Below are 16,688 nucleotides of genomic sequence, written 5' to 3'. Positions count from 1 at the left end.
GGTAACTGGGACATACAGATGGATCCTTTCCTTCTTTGGCTATAACTGCTATATGAGCTAACCGTGTTTCTGCTGGTATTGTTTGCCCTTCTCGTAGATTTTACAAGCATTTTAACTCAGTTCACACTGAGGATTCCTGTCAGGCAGGGAGAGAAGACAACACATTACATGTTAAGACCTACCCTGAAAATAAGCCCTACTGTGTCTTTTGTTGCCAAAAATAATATAAGACCCCTGCTTATTTTGGGGGAAACATGGTATATATATATATATATATATATATATATATATATATATATATATATATATATATATATATATATGAAAACAGTGTTCAAACCACACATGTAAGGTATCACCACGATTGGTAGAGCGAGAGCAATAATTCTATCCCTAGCCCTTCTCTGTAACTCAAAACAAGCAACCTGTAGAATTTTTTAAACGTCGCCTATGGAGATTTTTAAGTGTAAAGGTTTGACGCCATTCCACTAGCGGGCGCAACTTTGAAGAGTGACATGTTGGGTATCAATTTAATTGGCATAACTTCATCTTTCACAATAGAAAAAAACATTTTGGGCTAACTTTAATTTAATTTAAAAAAGTGTATTTTTTTTTTTTAAATTATATTGCGCTTGCAAGACTGCTGTGCAAATACGGTGTGACAAAAAGTATTGCAACGACCGCCATTTTATTCTCTAGGGTGTTAGAAAAAAATAAAAAAAAAATATATATATATATTGTTATATATAAATATATATAATGTTTGGGTGTTCTAAGTAATTTTCCAGCAACAAAAAAAATGATTTTTAACTTTAACTCTTAATTTGCAGAGATTTCCTCTCACTTCCTGTTTGGCTATGGGACAGAAAGTTAAGGGAAATCTCAGCAATGGGCCACAGATGGCAAAAACCTGTCAGGGTTATAACCCTCTCTTACTCTATCCAAAATGAAAAATTGCCTAAATTACACTTATTTCTGACAGAGTCATAAGAGGAACATGGGGGCTGACATGACTGGGCTGTCTGTGGAAATGCCGGTGATGTGTCAAATAGTGTCCCCCATCGGATAGTGTCTGCCCTGCACTGCGCTTGCGCAGTACAGAGGACAAGGAGACGCTGAAAGTCTCCGTAGATGAACGCCGCCTGCGCACTGAGTCCAGGTGCAAGCCCCTCCATCCAAGTGGACATAGAGTTAGAATAAAAAATAGCCAAGCGAAGAGAGGCCGTGCCCGAAGTGTGGCGAGCAAAGCGAGGCCATGCCCGAAGTGTGGCGAGGGGCCCTGTTATTATGTGCCACCGTATGTCCACTTCAGGGCTGGACTGGGACAGAAATTTCGCCCTGGACTTCATCCAGACCGGCCCCCTTACATCAGAGTGTCCCATCACCAGCCCCCTTACAACAGAGTGCCTCATCAGCACCCTCTTACATCAGAGTGTCCCATCAGCACCCTCTTACATCAGAATGTCCCATCAGCACCCCCTTACATCAGAGTGTCCCATCAGCACCCCCTTACATCAGAGTGTCCCATCACCAGCCCCCTTACAACAGAGTGCCTCATCAGCACCCTCTTACATCAGAATGTCCCATCAGCACCCCCTTACATCAGAATGTCCCATCAGCACCCCCTTACATCAGAATGTCCCATCAGCACCCCCTTACATCAGAGTGTCCCATCAGCACCCCCTTACATCAGAGTGTCCCATCACCAGCCCCCTTACAACAGAGTGCCTCATCAGCACCCTCTTACATCAGAATGTCCCATCAGCACCCCCTTACATCAGAATGTCCCATCAGCACCCTCTTACATCAGAATGTCCCATCAGCACCCCCTTACATCAGAGTGTCCCATCAGCACCCCCTTACATCAGAGTGTCCCATCACCAGCCCCCTTACAACAGAGTGCCTCATCAGCACCCTCTTACATCAGAGTGTCCCATCAGCACCCTCTTACATCAGAATGTCCCATCAGCACCCCCTTACATCAGAGTGTCCCATCAGCACCCTCTTACATCAGAGTGTCCCATCAGCACCCCCTTACATCAGAGTGTCCCATCAGCAGCCCCCTTACATCAGAGTGGCCCACTGAGCCATCGGCCCACCGGGAAACTCCCATTAGTCCCAATGGCCAGTACATGCCTGGTCCACTTGGATGGTGGGGCTTGCACCTGGACTCAGTGCGCAGGCGCTGTTCATTTTCGGAGACTTTCGGAGTCTCCTTGTCCTCCGTACTGCGAGCGATGCGCCTGCACAGTACGGCCCGGACACTATCCGCTGGCTGGAAAGTTTTTGACAGAACACTGGATGTCTGGCTGTCTTCTGGCTTTAATACTTTTCACCTGGCTGGTCCTCGAACATATACATGACCATCTCTGACTTTCCTCATACACACACACACTGCTTTCATGTCAGGGGGGTCACAAGAACAGCCAGGAAACTAACATTTCCAGCCAGAGCTCCTCTTTACATTTCTCCCTGCCAGGAAAAACTTCTTCCACAGCGCTACACGCCACACACAATACAGTGCGCGTGCCCGAGGTTCCGTGTGCGAGCACGTACGGACGCGGCGCTTCTCCAAACTGTAGCGCTTATGGCCGCGTTGCTATGGTAGCGGCCCTTCAACAAGCCGCTGGCTAGTAGTGAGGTGTGGGTGCAGTGCGGGGAACATGCCGGCCGTACCCGAGGACCCGAGGAAACGTTTCCTCCTCACCACCGTGCACAATTACTTCGGGCTGCCGGCGGACGACTGTCCGGAGCTCAACCGGTTCCTGGATGATGCCAGTGAGTTCACCCTGTCCGCCAGGAGGAGCGGGGCCCGGGTCAGCTTCTCCAACAAGGTACAGACGTGGGGGAGGGGCTACACAGTGCCAGCCTTACTGACAGATGGTACACAGTGCTGTTCACCCTCTACCCATCTTCCCCTTCATCCCCTTGTGAACCCTTCTTCCCTTGTGAACCCTTCATCCCCTGCCTCCCCTTGTGTCCCCTTCACCCCCTTCCTCCCCTCGTGAACCCTTCTTCCCCTTGTTTCCCCTTGTGAACCCTTCTTCCCCTTGTGTCCCCTGCCTCCCCTTGTGTCCCCACCTTCCCCTGCCTCCCCTTGTGTCCCCTTCACCCCCTTCCTCCCCTTGCGAACCCTTCTTCCCCTTGTGTCCCTTGTTTCCCCTTCATCCCGTTCCTCCCCTTGTGTCCCATTCACCCCCTTCCTCCCCTTGTGTCCCATTCATCCCCTTGTGTTCCCTTCCTCCCCTTGTGTCCCATTCATCCCCCCCCCCCTCCTTCCCTTGTGTCCCATTCATCCCCTTCCTTCCCTTGTGTCCCATTCATCCCCTTCCTTCCCTTGTGTCCCATTCATCCCCTTCCTTCCCTTGTGTCCCATTCCTTCCCTTGTGTCCCATTCATCCCATTCCTTCCCTTGTGTCCCATTCATCCCATTCCTTCCCTTGTGTCCCATTCATCCCCTTCCTTCCCTTGTGTCCCATTTATCCCCTTCCTTCCCTTGTGTCCCATTCATCCCCTTCCTTCACTTGTGTCCCATTCATCCCCTTCCTTCCCTTGTGTCCCATTTATCCCCTTCCTTCCCTTGTGTCCCATTTATCCCCTCCCTCCCCTTGTGTCCCATTTATCCCCTTCCTCCCCTTGTGTCCCATTTATCCCCTTCCTCCCCTTGTGTCCCATTAATCCCCTTCTTTCCCCTCGTGTCCCCTTCTTTCCCCTCGTGTCCCCTTCTTTCCCCTCGTGTCCCCTTCTTTCCCCTCGTGTCCCCTTCTTTCCCCTCGTGTCCCCTTCCTCTTCTTCTTTCCCCTCGTGTCCCCTTCTTCTTTCCCCTCGTGTCCCCTTCTTCTTTCCCCTCGTGTCCCCTTCTTCTTTCCCCTCGTGTCCCCTTCTTCTTTCCCCTCGTGTCCCCTTCTTCTTTCCCCTCGTGTCCCCTTCTTCTTTCCCCTCGTGTCCCCTTCTTCTTTCCCCTCGTGTCCCCTTCTTCTTTCCCCTCGTGTCCTCTTCTTCTTTCCCCTCGTGTCCTCTTCTTCTTTCCCCTCGTGTCCCCTTCCTCTTCTTCTTTCCCCTCGTGTCCCCTTCCTCTTCTTCTTTCCCCTCGTGTCCCCTTCCTCTTCTTCTTTCCCCTCGTGTCCCCTTCCTCTTCTTCTTTCCCCTCGTGTCCCCTTCCTCTTCTTCTTTCCCCTCGTGTCCCCTTCCTCTTCTTCTTTCCCCTCGTGTCCCCTTCCTCTTCTTCTTTCCCCTCGTGTCCCCTTCCTCTTCTTCTTTCCCCTCGTGTCCCCTTCCTCTTCTTCTTTCCCCTCGTGTCCCCTTCCTCTTCTTCTTTCCCCTCGTGTCCCCTTCCTCTTCTTCCTCCTTGTTCTCGAATACCGTCCCCTTCCTCCCAGTTCCCGAATACCCGTCCCCTTTCTCCCTGTTCCCAAAGTGACAAGAATACCATCCCAACTGTATAGCATGGTGGTGGCTCATGGATGTTTTAGAGGGGTGTGTGAGCTCTAAGGTCACAGTGAATCTTGTGAAAATGAATGGCAAGATGAATGCAGCATGTTATCAGAAAATACTGGCAGACAATTTGCATTCTTCTACACAAAATATGTAAACAAATTCATTGGGGGACAGGGAGGAAGGGGACGGGTATTGGGGGACAGGGAGGAAGGGGACGGGTATTCGGGGAGCAAGGGGACTGTTATTCAGAGACAGGAAACGGGTATTCGGGAACAGGCAGGTAGAGTATGGGTATTCGGGAACGGGGAGGAAGGGAAAGGATTTTTCGAGGATGGAGAGGAAGAGGGTGGGTATTTGGGAATAGGCAGGAAGAGGACGTTGTATTGTGCTCCTTGAAACAACCACACCATCTTTTTCCAGAGCAGCCTGTATTTCTCCTGAGGTTACCTGTGGGTTTTTCTTTGTATCCCAAACAATTCTGCAATCTTTATAGGTCCACCTGACCTTGGCTTGGTATCGAGATACCTGAATTTTCCACTTTCATCTCAATGCATACTATGCATTGAGGTGAAAAACCTCTTGTAGTGCAGCAGGTCCCCCTAGAGCCCCCTTTTTACTTACCTGAGCCACGACTGTTCCTGCAACGGGCGTGAGCACACCTGCTCCAGCTGTTGTCTCGGGTCTTGATTGGATAGATTGATAGCAGCGCAGCTATTGTCTTGCGCTGCTGACAATCCAATCCAATGACACGGGAGCCAGGGGGCAGAGCCGAGTCCTGTTGTCTGTGTCAAAGGATGCAGCAACAGGACTAGGGGGCATGCCTGCACTGGTGCCCTGAGGGGGAGCAATTTCCTGACAGGGCACTCAAGAAGAGGAGGAGCCAGGAGCGCCACTGAGGGAATCCAGAAGAGGCGGATCGGGCCACTCTGTGCAAAATCAACTGCATAGAGGAGATAAGTATGACATGCTTTAAGAAAAAAAACAAAAAAACGAATGTTTACATATCCTTTAATAAGTGATTGAACAGTACTGACTGGCATATTCAAGGCTTTAGATATATTTTTATATCCTTTAACATCTTTATAAAGTTCCATTACCTTGTTACGCAGGTCTTTTGACAGTTCTTTTCTGCTCCCCATGGCTCAGTATGTTGCCTGACTAGTGTATCCTCGTGCACGTGAACGCTAACAAATTTAAGCTGGCCATACACCTATAGATTATCTGCAGATTTTCTATGGTTAGATGGAAAAAGTGGGAGATTTCTCCATCCACACAGTTTAGCTAACATGGAGAAATCTGTTGCACTTTTTCCATCTAACCAAAATTTGCAGATAATCTATAGGTGTATGGCCAGCTTTATTGACTATTTATACACAGACACTAATTGCAATTTAAAAAAAGCCATAGATGTGGGAACTTAACCTTTAATTGCCATTTTAACCTGTATGGTGCCACCTTCTGTGTCTGTACCAAGGTCAACATTCCAGGGGATGGAAACTTTTGATCAGGGCCATTTGGGTTATTTCTCTTGTCATTATGATTCAAAAAGGAGCCAAACAACCATTTGATCATTAATGGCTTCATATGATCGCTATCCAAAAGTGGAACTTCCGTTTTAAGCACTCCTGACACCCCTAGTTTTGACTGAGTACCCAGCTCCCACTTCTGGTCTCGCTGCCTAGGCGACTCCTCCTATCTCCCTCCCTCCCTCCAATCTTCTGGGACATGTCACAGGTCCCAGAAGATTGCCCGGCCACTGAGAATGCGCAGCGCAACTTGAAGGCAGCTGTGAAGCCGCAAAATGTCACAGCTGGGTGCCCACACTTGACATACGGGCGGCGCAGAGAGGACAGGGAGAGGAGCGAGGCTTCGGGAGGGCGCATTGCTGGACCGTGGGACAGGTGAGTGTGTGTTTATTAACCACTTCCGGACCGCCCACTGCAGGTTTACGGCGGCTGTTTGAAGGAGGATATTGTTGTTATGGCAGCAGCTAGCTACCATAACCCTAGTATCCTCCTTTTCAGTGGGCTGTCCGCTACAAGATAAAAGTGGTCTCTGCGGTGGATCCGCAAAATCACTTTTATCAGTGGCAGGAAAGAGGCCCCCCGCTGAGATTTGATGCCCTCCGCCACTTACCGGCGCCGCCGTCAGCAGCGGAGGGTATCCTATTCTCTTGCTGCCTCAGTATGGAGACGAGTAAGAGGAAGATGGCCCCCACCTGTCTCTATACAATTGCTGGGCGGAAGCAACGGCAAAACGTCACTTCCGCCCATAGCTCTTAAAGTGGTTGTAAACCCTTACACACTTTGACCTACAGGTAAGCCTAGATTAAGACATACCTGTAGGTCCAAGAAATATCTCCTAAACCTATACGGTTTAGGAGATATTTGCCCGAAGACGGGCACTGCTGTCTATGGCGCGCAGGCGCACTGAGCGCAGCATCGTCAACAATGAAGATGCCGCGCGTGTCGGCTCCCGTGCGCATGCGCTGGAGTGACGTCATCGCGGCTTCGCCGAATGACAGCGGTGGAGCTGCGAGACCCACCGAGAAGATGGATGCGCCGGACTACAGGGGACAGCGGTGACTTCGCTGGCTCCTGTGTCAGGTAAGTGACACATAATGGACTATGGACTACTATGCGATGCATAGTAGTCCATTATGCTTTGCCTTTGCAGGGAATGAAAGATGAAGTAAACCCATCAGGGTTTACTTCCTCTTTAAAGGGCCATTTTTAGGGCCGCCAAAAATTGCCTTTTCGGCAATTTGCCTAAAGAGAAAAATGGGCGATAATAGAAAAATGGGGTGGGGCCGGGGTGGGGCCTGGGCGCCCCCCACCCTGGTACCACCCATCATGGGGGTGTCCTATAGGGCAGGAGAGTCGCCTCCACCGCCTGGTTGATTAGAGCGCTGGGAACATCACAGCTTTCATTTCAATAGCTGTGTCTTACATGCCGCGTGCCGTCACATACAGCCCCTCCCCATTGTCCGGGGAACTTTGATAGACAGATCACCCATCCCAGGATTGGACGGGTGATATGTCTATCAAAGTGCTCGGACAAAGAGTAGGGGCTATATGTGACGGCACATGGAGGGGAACACACAGCTATTGGAATGAAAACTATGATGTTCCCAGCGCTCTAAACCAGGCGGCTCTCCTCTCTCTTCCCTTCACAGGCTGGCTGCATCTGACGGGCACTGGTGAGGCTGCATTGATCTCTTGTATCAGGTCCCCAGTCTCTGACCATCCCCTGCACCATGTCCCCAGTCTCTGACCATCCCCTGCACCATGTCCCCAGTCTCTGACCATCCCCTGCACCATGTGTAGAAACAGAACGAAACTCTGGATAGCCGCACTCCGGATTGTGTAAAAATTAGATGCCTTTATTTCTTCAAAATGCAAGTGCAAAACTTCATTGAACAAAACGTCACAGCAAAAAGGGAACAAAAAAGGATTTTTGAATAAAATAGCTAACGCGTTTCACGCTACAAACAGCGCTTACTCATAGCTAGCTTATGTTCTGAATAACAAACAAATATATACTGTTCATGTATAAGCACACCACAGTGAAATCAGAGGTAAAACCATGACAGCTGATAAGGCTATCATCATAGATTCTCCACACATGCATTCCACACCCAGTTGTTGGTTGGTGAAAATAACTGGGAAAGGAAAAAAGGGGAAAAAAAAGGTGAACATGTCTGTGTGTTGAGTTGTGTGTCAACACACAGACATGTTCACCTTTTTTTTCCCCTTTTTTCCTTTCCCAGTTATTTTCACCAACCAACAACTGGGTGTGGAATGCATGTGTGGAGAATCTATGATGATAGCCTTATCAGCTGTCATGGTTTTACCTCTGATTTCACTGTGGTGTGCTTATACATGAACAGTATATATTTGTTTGTTATTCAGAACATAAGCTAGCTATGAGTAAGCGCTGTTTGTAGCGTGAAACGCGTTAGCTATTTTATTCAAAAATCCTTTTTTGTTCCCTTTTTGCTGTGACGTTTTGTTCAATGAAGTTTTGCACTTGCATTTTGAAGAAATAAAGGCATCTAATTTTTACACAATCCGGAGTGCGGCTATCCAGAGTTTCGTTCTGTTTCTACACATTTGGCTTATGCAATCAGCCTGCACCTGGAACCCCATTTGGAGAGCTAGCAGCCTGTCAGTGGTTTTGATTTGGAGCGGTGACATCTTTGTTTGTTTTGTCGACTTTCTGGATCTTTTTGCACATCCCCTGCACCATGTCGCCAGTCTCTGACCATCTCCTGTATAAAAAATTTTCAGTTTCGGTTTTCGGCCTAGTGTATTTTTCATTTTCGGTATCAGTTTCGGCACCAAAAAACCCATTCAGTGCACCCCTAGCCATTTAAAAAAACATTTTTTAGATCATTTTTTTCTATTACATTCCTTGTAATTTTTTTTTAAACTGTGAAAAAAATAAAAGGTAAGAAAAATGCTTTTTTTCCCACTTCTGAAGGTGCGTGTTATACGGTATTTAGAATGCTTGTTTTTAGAAAGGATTTACAAGTGTGGTATGCCAGCCTCTAATAGAGGGGCTGGCAGTGACCATTGTAGGTTTGTTTTGTTTTTTCCCCAATAATAGCGTCGGGGGGAGCGGAGCAGTGGAGCAGTGACAGACACAGAGAGTGCAGTGACAGGCATGAAGGAGGGGGTGAGGGAGCAGAGAGGAGAGCAGGGCAGCATGTGGTGAAGGCATGCACTCTGACCACGTGGTCAGGGCTGAGTAGCCCTAGTTATAGTGGTCAGTATAGAGAGGGCATACAGGAAGTGGCAGGTTTAGGGAGGTTGTTTTTACAGTTTAGAGGGGGGCAGATTACACAGCCAAAGCACTGTGCTGTTTAATTTGCTTTAAAGGACCAGGATGTGTATTTATTTTTTTCAGGTTTGCATGCTCCAGCCATCTGACTGGCCGAGCCACAATGACATCATGGCCGCGACATAGAGCTCTGAAGGGACGGCACGCGAGGGATGTCACTGGCTGAATGCAGTGCAAACATCTCCTAAACTGTGCAAGTTTAGGACATATTCACTGTACCTACAGGTAAGCCTTATTATAGGCTTACCAAGTTAAAAAAAAAAAAAAAAAAGAAAAAGACTTTACTTCCCACAAAAAAAAAAAAAAGCGTGCTGCACAATGGTGAACTTTGATCTCTTCCATGTTGTTCCGGCAGGCTAAAAATAAACCACTTTGAAGAAAAATAATGGTCAGTGCCCATCAATGTAGCCTGATCTGTGCCCATCTGCTGCCTTAACTGCGCTCATCTTCCATCAATGCAGCCTGATAACCATCTGCAGGCTCGCCATCTCTCATGCAGGAAATCACCGAGCTGCCATCTCCTGTTGACTCGGCTCTCAGTTGGCAGTCACATACACAGTCCCGCCTCCGCCATTGGCATTGAACCAGCTCCTGTGATTGACAGAACACTGGTCCAATGCTGGTGGTGGAGACGGGACGGTGTGTTTGTCGTCAGAGCCAAGTGAGTGCCGATTATACAGGAGATGATGGCTTGGTGAATTCCGGCGGCGCTTGCCCCCCCCCCCCCCCCCATTATCAGTGTATAACATGCACCTGTGATTTGCCCCCTATTTTCAGGGGGAAAAGGTGTGTGTTATACGCAAATAAATACGGTAGCTATTTAGAGCTGTCTTCAGGCCAGTCACGTGACTGGCGGCCACTTTACAGCTCCGAGAAAGGACTTCTGCGGGAGGAGCTGAGCGTCCACGTGAGCTCCCTGGCTGATGTCAGAGGGAGATCATGGTGCCTCCTGCAGTAGCCATGCATCGGAGCTCAAAGACGGCCGTGAGTCATGTGACCGGCCTGAAGACAGCGCTAAATAACTATTTAGAATGCTTGTTTTTAGAAAGGATTTACACAGTGTGGTATGTCAGCCTCTAACAGAGCGGCTGACGGTTTTTAAGAAATAGGTTTAACAAACACTTTAATTCTTAATGGCTTAGATTCAACAAAGTGTTGTAAACATTCCTCAGAGATTTTGGTCCATATTGACATGATAGAATCACACAGTTGCTGCAGATTTGTCGGCTGCACTTTCATGATGTAAATCTCCCATTCCACCAAAGATGTTCTATTGGATTGAGATCTGGTGAGTGTGGAGGCCATTGGAGTGCAGTGACCTCATTGTCATATTCATGAAACCAGTGGTGAGATGATTGGAGCTTTGTGACATGGTGCATTATCCTGCTGGAAGGAGTCATCAGAAGATGGGTACACTGTAGTCATAAAGGGATGGACATGGTGGGCAACAATACTCAGGTAGGCCGTGGTGTTTAAACAAAGCTCAATTGGTACTAAGAGGCCCAAAGTGTGCCAAGAAAATACCCCCCACACCATTACACCACCACCAGCCTGAACCACTGATACAAGGCAGGATGAATCCATGCTTTATAGTTTGACAAATTCTGACCCTACCATTTTGAATGACAAAAAGGTGAGTATCGCCTCAGATTCACAAAAAAGTTCACTATATAGAAGTACCCTCATCCAAATTCATAGTTTGAAAATATTAAAAGGTATGTACACACTGGAGCAGTTGTTTATGCTGACCCCTGTGCATCCACACCAAAAGGATTGTTTGTATGGACTATCTCGGTACTTCATAGTCAATAATGAATAATAGGTGATAAAAAATATATCAAGTTTAACCACTTTCAGCCCTGGACCACTTCGCTGGCTTAAGACCAGACCACTTTTTGCGTTTTTGGCACTGCGTTGCTTTAACTGACAATTGCGCGGTCGTGCGACGTGGCTCCCAAACAAAATTGACGTCCTTTTTTTTCCCACAAATAGAGCTTTCTTTTGGTGGTATTTGATCACCTCTGCGGTTTTTATTTTTTGCGCTATAAACAAAAATAGAGCGACAATTTTGAAAAAAACGCATTTTTTTTAACTTTTTGTTATAATAAATATCCCCCAAAAATATATAAAAAAACATTTATTGTTGATTTGTTTGCGCAAAAGTTATAGCGTTTACAAAATAGGGGATAGTTTTATGGCATTTTTATTAATAACTTTTTTTTTTTTTACTAGTAATGGTGGCGATCAGCGATTATTATTATTATTTTTTTTTTCTATTGTGACTGCGACATTATGGTGGACACATCGGACATTTTTTGACACATTTTTGGGACCATTATCATTTATACAGTAATCACTGCTATATAAATGCAGTAATTCCTGTGTAAATGACACTGGCAGTGAAGGGGTTAACCAGTGGGTGGCAGTGTAGGGGTTAAGTGTTCCTAGGGGCATGTTACTAACTGTGGGGGGCTGGGCTTTGTTTTAGTGAACACTGATCTCTGCTCCAATCACATCGAGCAGAGATCAGCGTCACTTGTTGCTAGGCAGAACGGGGAGATGCTGTTTACCGCGGCATCTCCTCGTTCAGCCGCCCCGTGAGACGATCGCGGGTATGCCTGCGGCGATCGAGTCCGCGGTACCCGCGACCGGACTCACGGGGGTCCTGACCAGCACGCGAGTGCGCCGCCGGCGGCACACTTGCAATGGCAGGGCAGCATTTAAAAATGGACATACCTGTACGCCAATATGCCTGCCCGTGCCATTCTGCCGACGTACATCAGCGTGCGCCGGTCGAGAAGTGGTTAATAAGGACAAAGACATAAAGATAGACATCAAATAATTTAAAATAGTATACACCGCAGTTAACAAACTACTGGCGGGTTCCCCCATTTTTATTGTTTCATGCAATATTTCTCCAGTGACCATCATATTATATGCAGAATCCTTTAGTGAGATGACCCAATAGAACATGGGGACCAATTTTGTATTTAACGTAGAGTCCAGGGGTGAGGAGTAAGTGATGTAGTGGATCAATAGTATGTAACTTGGAGTTCAGAGATCAGTGGAAAGTGGCACAGAGTTTGGGGGCCATATTAAGTGGCGCAGAGTTTTGGAGGACCTTGGTAAGTGGCGCAGAGATTTGGAGGACTTTAGTAAGTGGCGCAGAGTTTTGGAGGACCGTAGTAAGTGGTGCAGGCTTTGGAGGACCGTAGTAAGCAATTAAAAGAGAAGTGCAGGATTTCAGAATACAAACATACATACTTGCCTAAGTGGATGCAGCATCAGTCTGACGCTGCATCTTTCCCCCGCCGCCTCTAAGACTGAGAACTGAGTGAAAAAATATTGCTGATTGGTCTTCAGTGAGCAGAGAGCCGGTGACAGTCATCGTCTCTCTGCTCCTTCCCCTCCAGTGCTTACTGGAATGCTGAGTTGTTGAGGGGGGGGGGGGGGGAGCTGCTGGCTTAGGAATCTGGGCAGATCCTGGCGCCGGTCAGAAATCTGGGCAGGTCCTGGCGTTAATGTCGGTATCCCTCTGGAGTCTGGGGGAGCTGAGTGACATCAGCCAACAGCGGCAGAACCTGAGACACAGGAGAAATAAGGGCAAAAGAAATCTGGCCCTCCTTCTCCTTCTTTAAAGTTTACAGATCAGTAGTAGGTAACACTGACTTCTGAGTTTATTAGAAAGTAATGTACAGGTCAGGGGTGAGTAACACAGAGGGGTTGATGTACTAAAGGCAGATAGACTGTGCACTTTGCAAAGGGCATTTGCTCTAGGACAAAGTAAATGAGGTAAAGCTTCACTTTGCAAAAAATACCCAATCACGTGCAAGAAACACAAAAAAAACAGCATTTTTGCTTGCATATGATTGGATGATGGAGGTCAGCAGAGCTTCTGCTCATTTACTAAACTCTGGAGCAGTTGCTCTTGCAGAGTGCAACTGCGCAGTCTTTTCGCCTTTAGTAAATCAACCCCAAAATACTTTTACTACAAGACAGTTTTGTTCCTAAAGCAGACCTCCACTCAACTGCAAATGTCATATTTCCCTTCCTCCCCTCCCTGGGATATGAACCTATTTGTTTTTTTTTTTTTTTACATTTAGGACAGTTATTTTTTTTGAGTTTTCCCCAAACATCTGTGCAAAGATATTTTATTATGATGTCCCAAGCCTTTGCGCATGAGTGGGAAATCACATGCACAAACGTGCCAGCCAAAGGGCTCTGCCAAGACCTGTAGGCCGGGCAAAGACCTGGGACACATTTGCGCATGTGCCATAATGTCGCTTTTGGGAGATGGAGCCAATACAAAGAAGTTCTTCTAAGTTTAGATACATTTATAAGCTGGTATTTGGATACTTTGGGGTTGATTCACTAAAACTGGAGAGTGTAAAATCTGGTGCAGCGCTTCATAGAAACCAATCTTCCAGTTTTGTTTTATTAGCTTAGCCTAAGTTCACACTGGATGTGGGTTTGAAAAAACGATTTAATTTTGAGTTTGTGGGGCAATTTCAGAGACATCTGTGCTGTAAAAGTAGTGCAGGAACTACTTTTGAGAATTGGAAGGGCGCTACACCGATTTGGACGGTGCTGTTGCCGGCAATGGACTTTGATTTGGCATGTGAGCTGACATGTAAAACTGGCCTAATTGAACAAGCTGAAGTTAAAAGCTGATTGGCTACCATGCACAGCTGCACCAAATTTTACACTCTCCAGTTTTAGTAAATCGAGGGGGGGGGGGGGGGGGAGGGAGAGGAAAAATCGCCTAATGCCCCATACACACGGTCTGAAATTCAGACAGAAAAAGTCAGATCAGATTATGTTGTGGGAAAATCCGATCGTGTGTTGGCTCTATCTGACTTTACGTCGGAATTACTGACAGAAAATATTTTGAGAGCTGGATCTAAAATTTTCCAACAACAAAATCCGATCGGACTTTTTCCGATCGTGTGTAGAGAATTCCGATGGACAAAGTGCCACGCATGCTCAGAATAAATTATAAGACGAACGCTATTGGCTACTGGCCTCTTTATTTTATAGTCCCATCATACGTGATTTATGTCACCTCGTTCTGAACGATCGGATTTTCCGACAATGTTGTAAGACGTGTGTATGCAACACAAGTTTCGGCCAAAATCCGTTGGAAAAAATCCAATGGATTTTGTGGTCGGAATGTCCGACTGTGTGTACAGGGCATTCGAGTTAATTCCCAAAAAACTCCCACCACATACCATAAAGAAAAAAATATAGAAAAAGGATGCCCTTGGGGGGATTGTGCGGGTGGGAGTATGAGGAGTAAATGTTCTTTGTGATCATATTACCTTCATGGACCCTCTTTTGGAGTCTATTTGTTGATCCAAGAATTAAGCAACGTTATATGCACTGTTATCCTATTTAATGATTTTAGGAATGTTTATAGTATGTTATCATTGTAATTTTGAAATAAAATTATTTAATTTTATGTATACCTTCATCTTTCATCCCTTACTCATACCCGCACAATCCCCCCAAGGGCATCCTTTTTCCATATCAGTTTTAGTAAATCAACCCTACTGATTCTTCTCCAAAGTAGAGAAGACTCTGCCGACTAGGAAAGGATTCTATGTGTAGGAATAACTATTTCAATACATGTGGCATATACAGTATAAGACAACGTCACCTATGACGAAACGTGCGTCGGGTGTTCTCGACTTGTTGACGCCATCACGTGACAGGAGCAATTGGACGCTCGTTTTGCCGGCCGGCATTTAACGCTGTTATTACCATTTTGTTTGTGAGTATGCTATTCAAATTTTAATAAAGTGTTACATATGCGGATTTACACTACGAGAGCTTTTCTTGTCTATACCCTGTGAGTAACCTTGCCAGTGGAGGTCGTTTGGAGAAGTTTTGCTGTCCTACCCTGATGGTCCTTCCGGGAGCTTTAGGGGAATTAGTTGTGAGCTTGGATTCTGTTTCAGTTTGGTAAGCGCGCATTTAGATTGATAATCAGCACACCGGTGGTGAAGGAAGACTTTTTTTGCACTGAAATTTACTGGAAGAATCACTTCTTCTTTAATTCAACGGACTGTTGCACTTTTTTTTTTCTGAAGCACTTTATTGGGCACATTAATGAATTTATTTATTTGATATATCACGGTGGGATTTAATGAGTTTTTATTTATATTATTTATCTTAATTTTATACATTCACTATTATCACGTTTTTTGATAGATATATTTACTTTCTATTATATTACAATTTAAGGTAATTTATGATTATTTATTGCTATATATCACTATTTATATGAGGTGTATATTGATTTTTTTTATATGATTAAGGGACTGGTATTATTTCATAATTAGCATTGATGTGCATACTAAATATTACTGGAGATCATATGTTCATATGGTAATATATGTCATTATAGGTGTAAATTATTTTTTAGGGTAGAAATTTGTGGGATAGCGCAGTTATATCTTTTGTTTTATATTTGTCTTTATATAATTACTTTGTTATATTAGGTGGACTCCAGTGACACAAAAGAAAAAGTTCTTGTATATTTCAAGATACGACCAGATGTTATCACAGAGGACAATCTGCATGAAAATGTATTGGTTTCATCTATGCTGGATTCCCCAATCAATACCCTATACCAGGCTGTCAGGCAGATCTTTGCTCCATTGTTATTAAAGGTAAATTGCTGTGGTGTGTCTTAAATCACATACCTGATGAAGTGCCCCTGTGCAGAACCAAAACATTACTTATCTATGTGATCATGCAATAAGAGCTTTGTCTTTTATCCAGGGCGCCAACAATGTCGCCACCATCTTTAGTAAGGGAAACCAGAAGTGAAGCCACTCCCTACTGCGCATGCAAGACTCGTGCTGCGCGCTCCCACTGGTCCCTGCTGTCTCCTGGGACCCATGTGTCTCCCAGAAGACAGCGGGGGAGGACGGGAAGTGGTGTAGATACCCATGGGTGGCGCGTGTATCTATGCCTGGAAGTGGAAGCTAAATTTCTGTATTAGATGGGTATCTGCTCCCCCCCTAAAAGGTGCCAAATGTGACACCGGAGGGGAGGGGGGGAGAATCCGAAAAGCGCAAGTTCCATTTTTGTGTGGCACTCCACTTTAAATTAAAGTGGACTCGTTTAAAAGTGAAAGTGTCATCTATTTAATTCTTCCCCCCCTGCAATTTTGGCAATTTTTTTCATCTTACAGAGCAGCAATGAGAGATGAGAGAAGGCTTCTCCCACCTGAAAACAGGGAACACATTAACATCCATTATTAAAAAAGAACAGATCACTTATGAAGCCGGGTTCACACTGATATGACAAATGCTCTGATATTGGGAGCTCATGTTGCATGACGTGTGTAAATCAATGATTACCTATGAGAGCCATCTTAACTGGTCCGACACAAGTCGTCAGAC

The 16,688-nt window shown here is 46.0% G+C and overlaps 1 protein-coding gene across 3 annotated transcripts in view; it reads left to right on the top strand.

Moving 5' to 3' along the window:
* The first annotated feature begins 2,572 nt into the window (after positions 1-2,572).
* DYNC2H1 (dynein cytoplasmic 2 heavy chain 1) overlaps positions 2,573-16,688 on the top strand; it is a 694,454-nt gene continuing 680,338 nt past the window's right edge. For all 3 annotated transcript variants that reach the window (XM_077484358.1, XM_077484357.1, XM_077484356.1), the window contains exons 1-2: positions 2,573-2,834; positions 15,780-15,950. In XM_077484358.1, the coding sequence (XP_077340484.1) occupies positions 2,664-2,834; positions 15,780-15,950 (342 nt within the window). In that variant the 5' untranslated portion in view covers positions 2,573-2,663. The remainder of the gene's footprint in view (positions 2,835-15,779; positions 15,951-16,688) is intronic.

The sequence above is a fragment of the Lithobates pipiens genome, unplaced genomic scaffold, assembly GCF_037356315.1.
Source record: "Lithobates pipiens isolate NorthernLeopardFrog02 unplaced genomic scaffold, aLitPip1_a1.2 Scaffold_16, whole genome shotgun sequence".
Taxonomy (NCBI): domain Eukaryota; kingdom Metazoa; phylum Chordata; class Amphibia; order Anura; family Ranidae; genus Lithobates; species Lithobates pipiens.
Note: the sequence above shows the minus strand (reverse complement) of the source record. Positions and strands in the feature narration are given on the sequence as shown.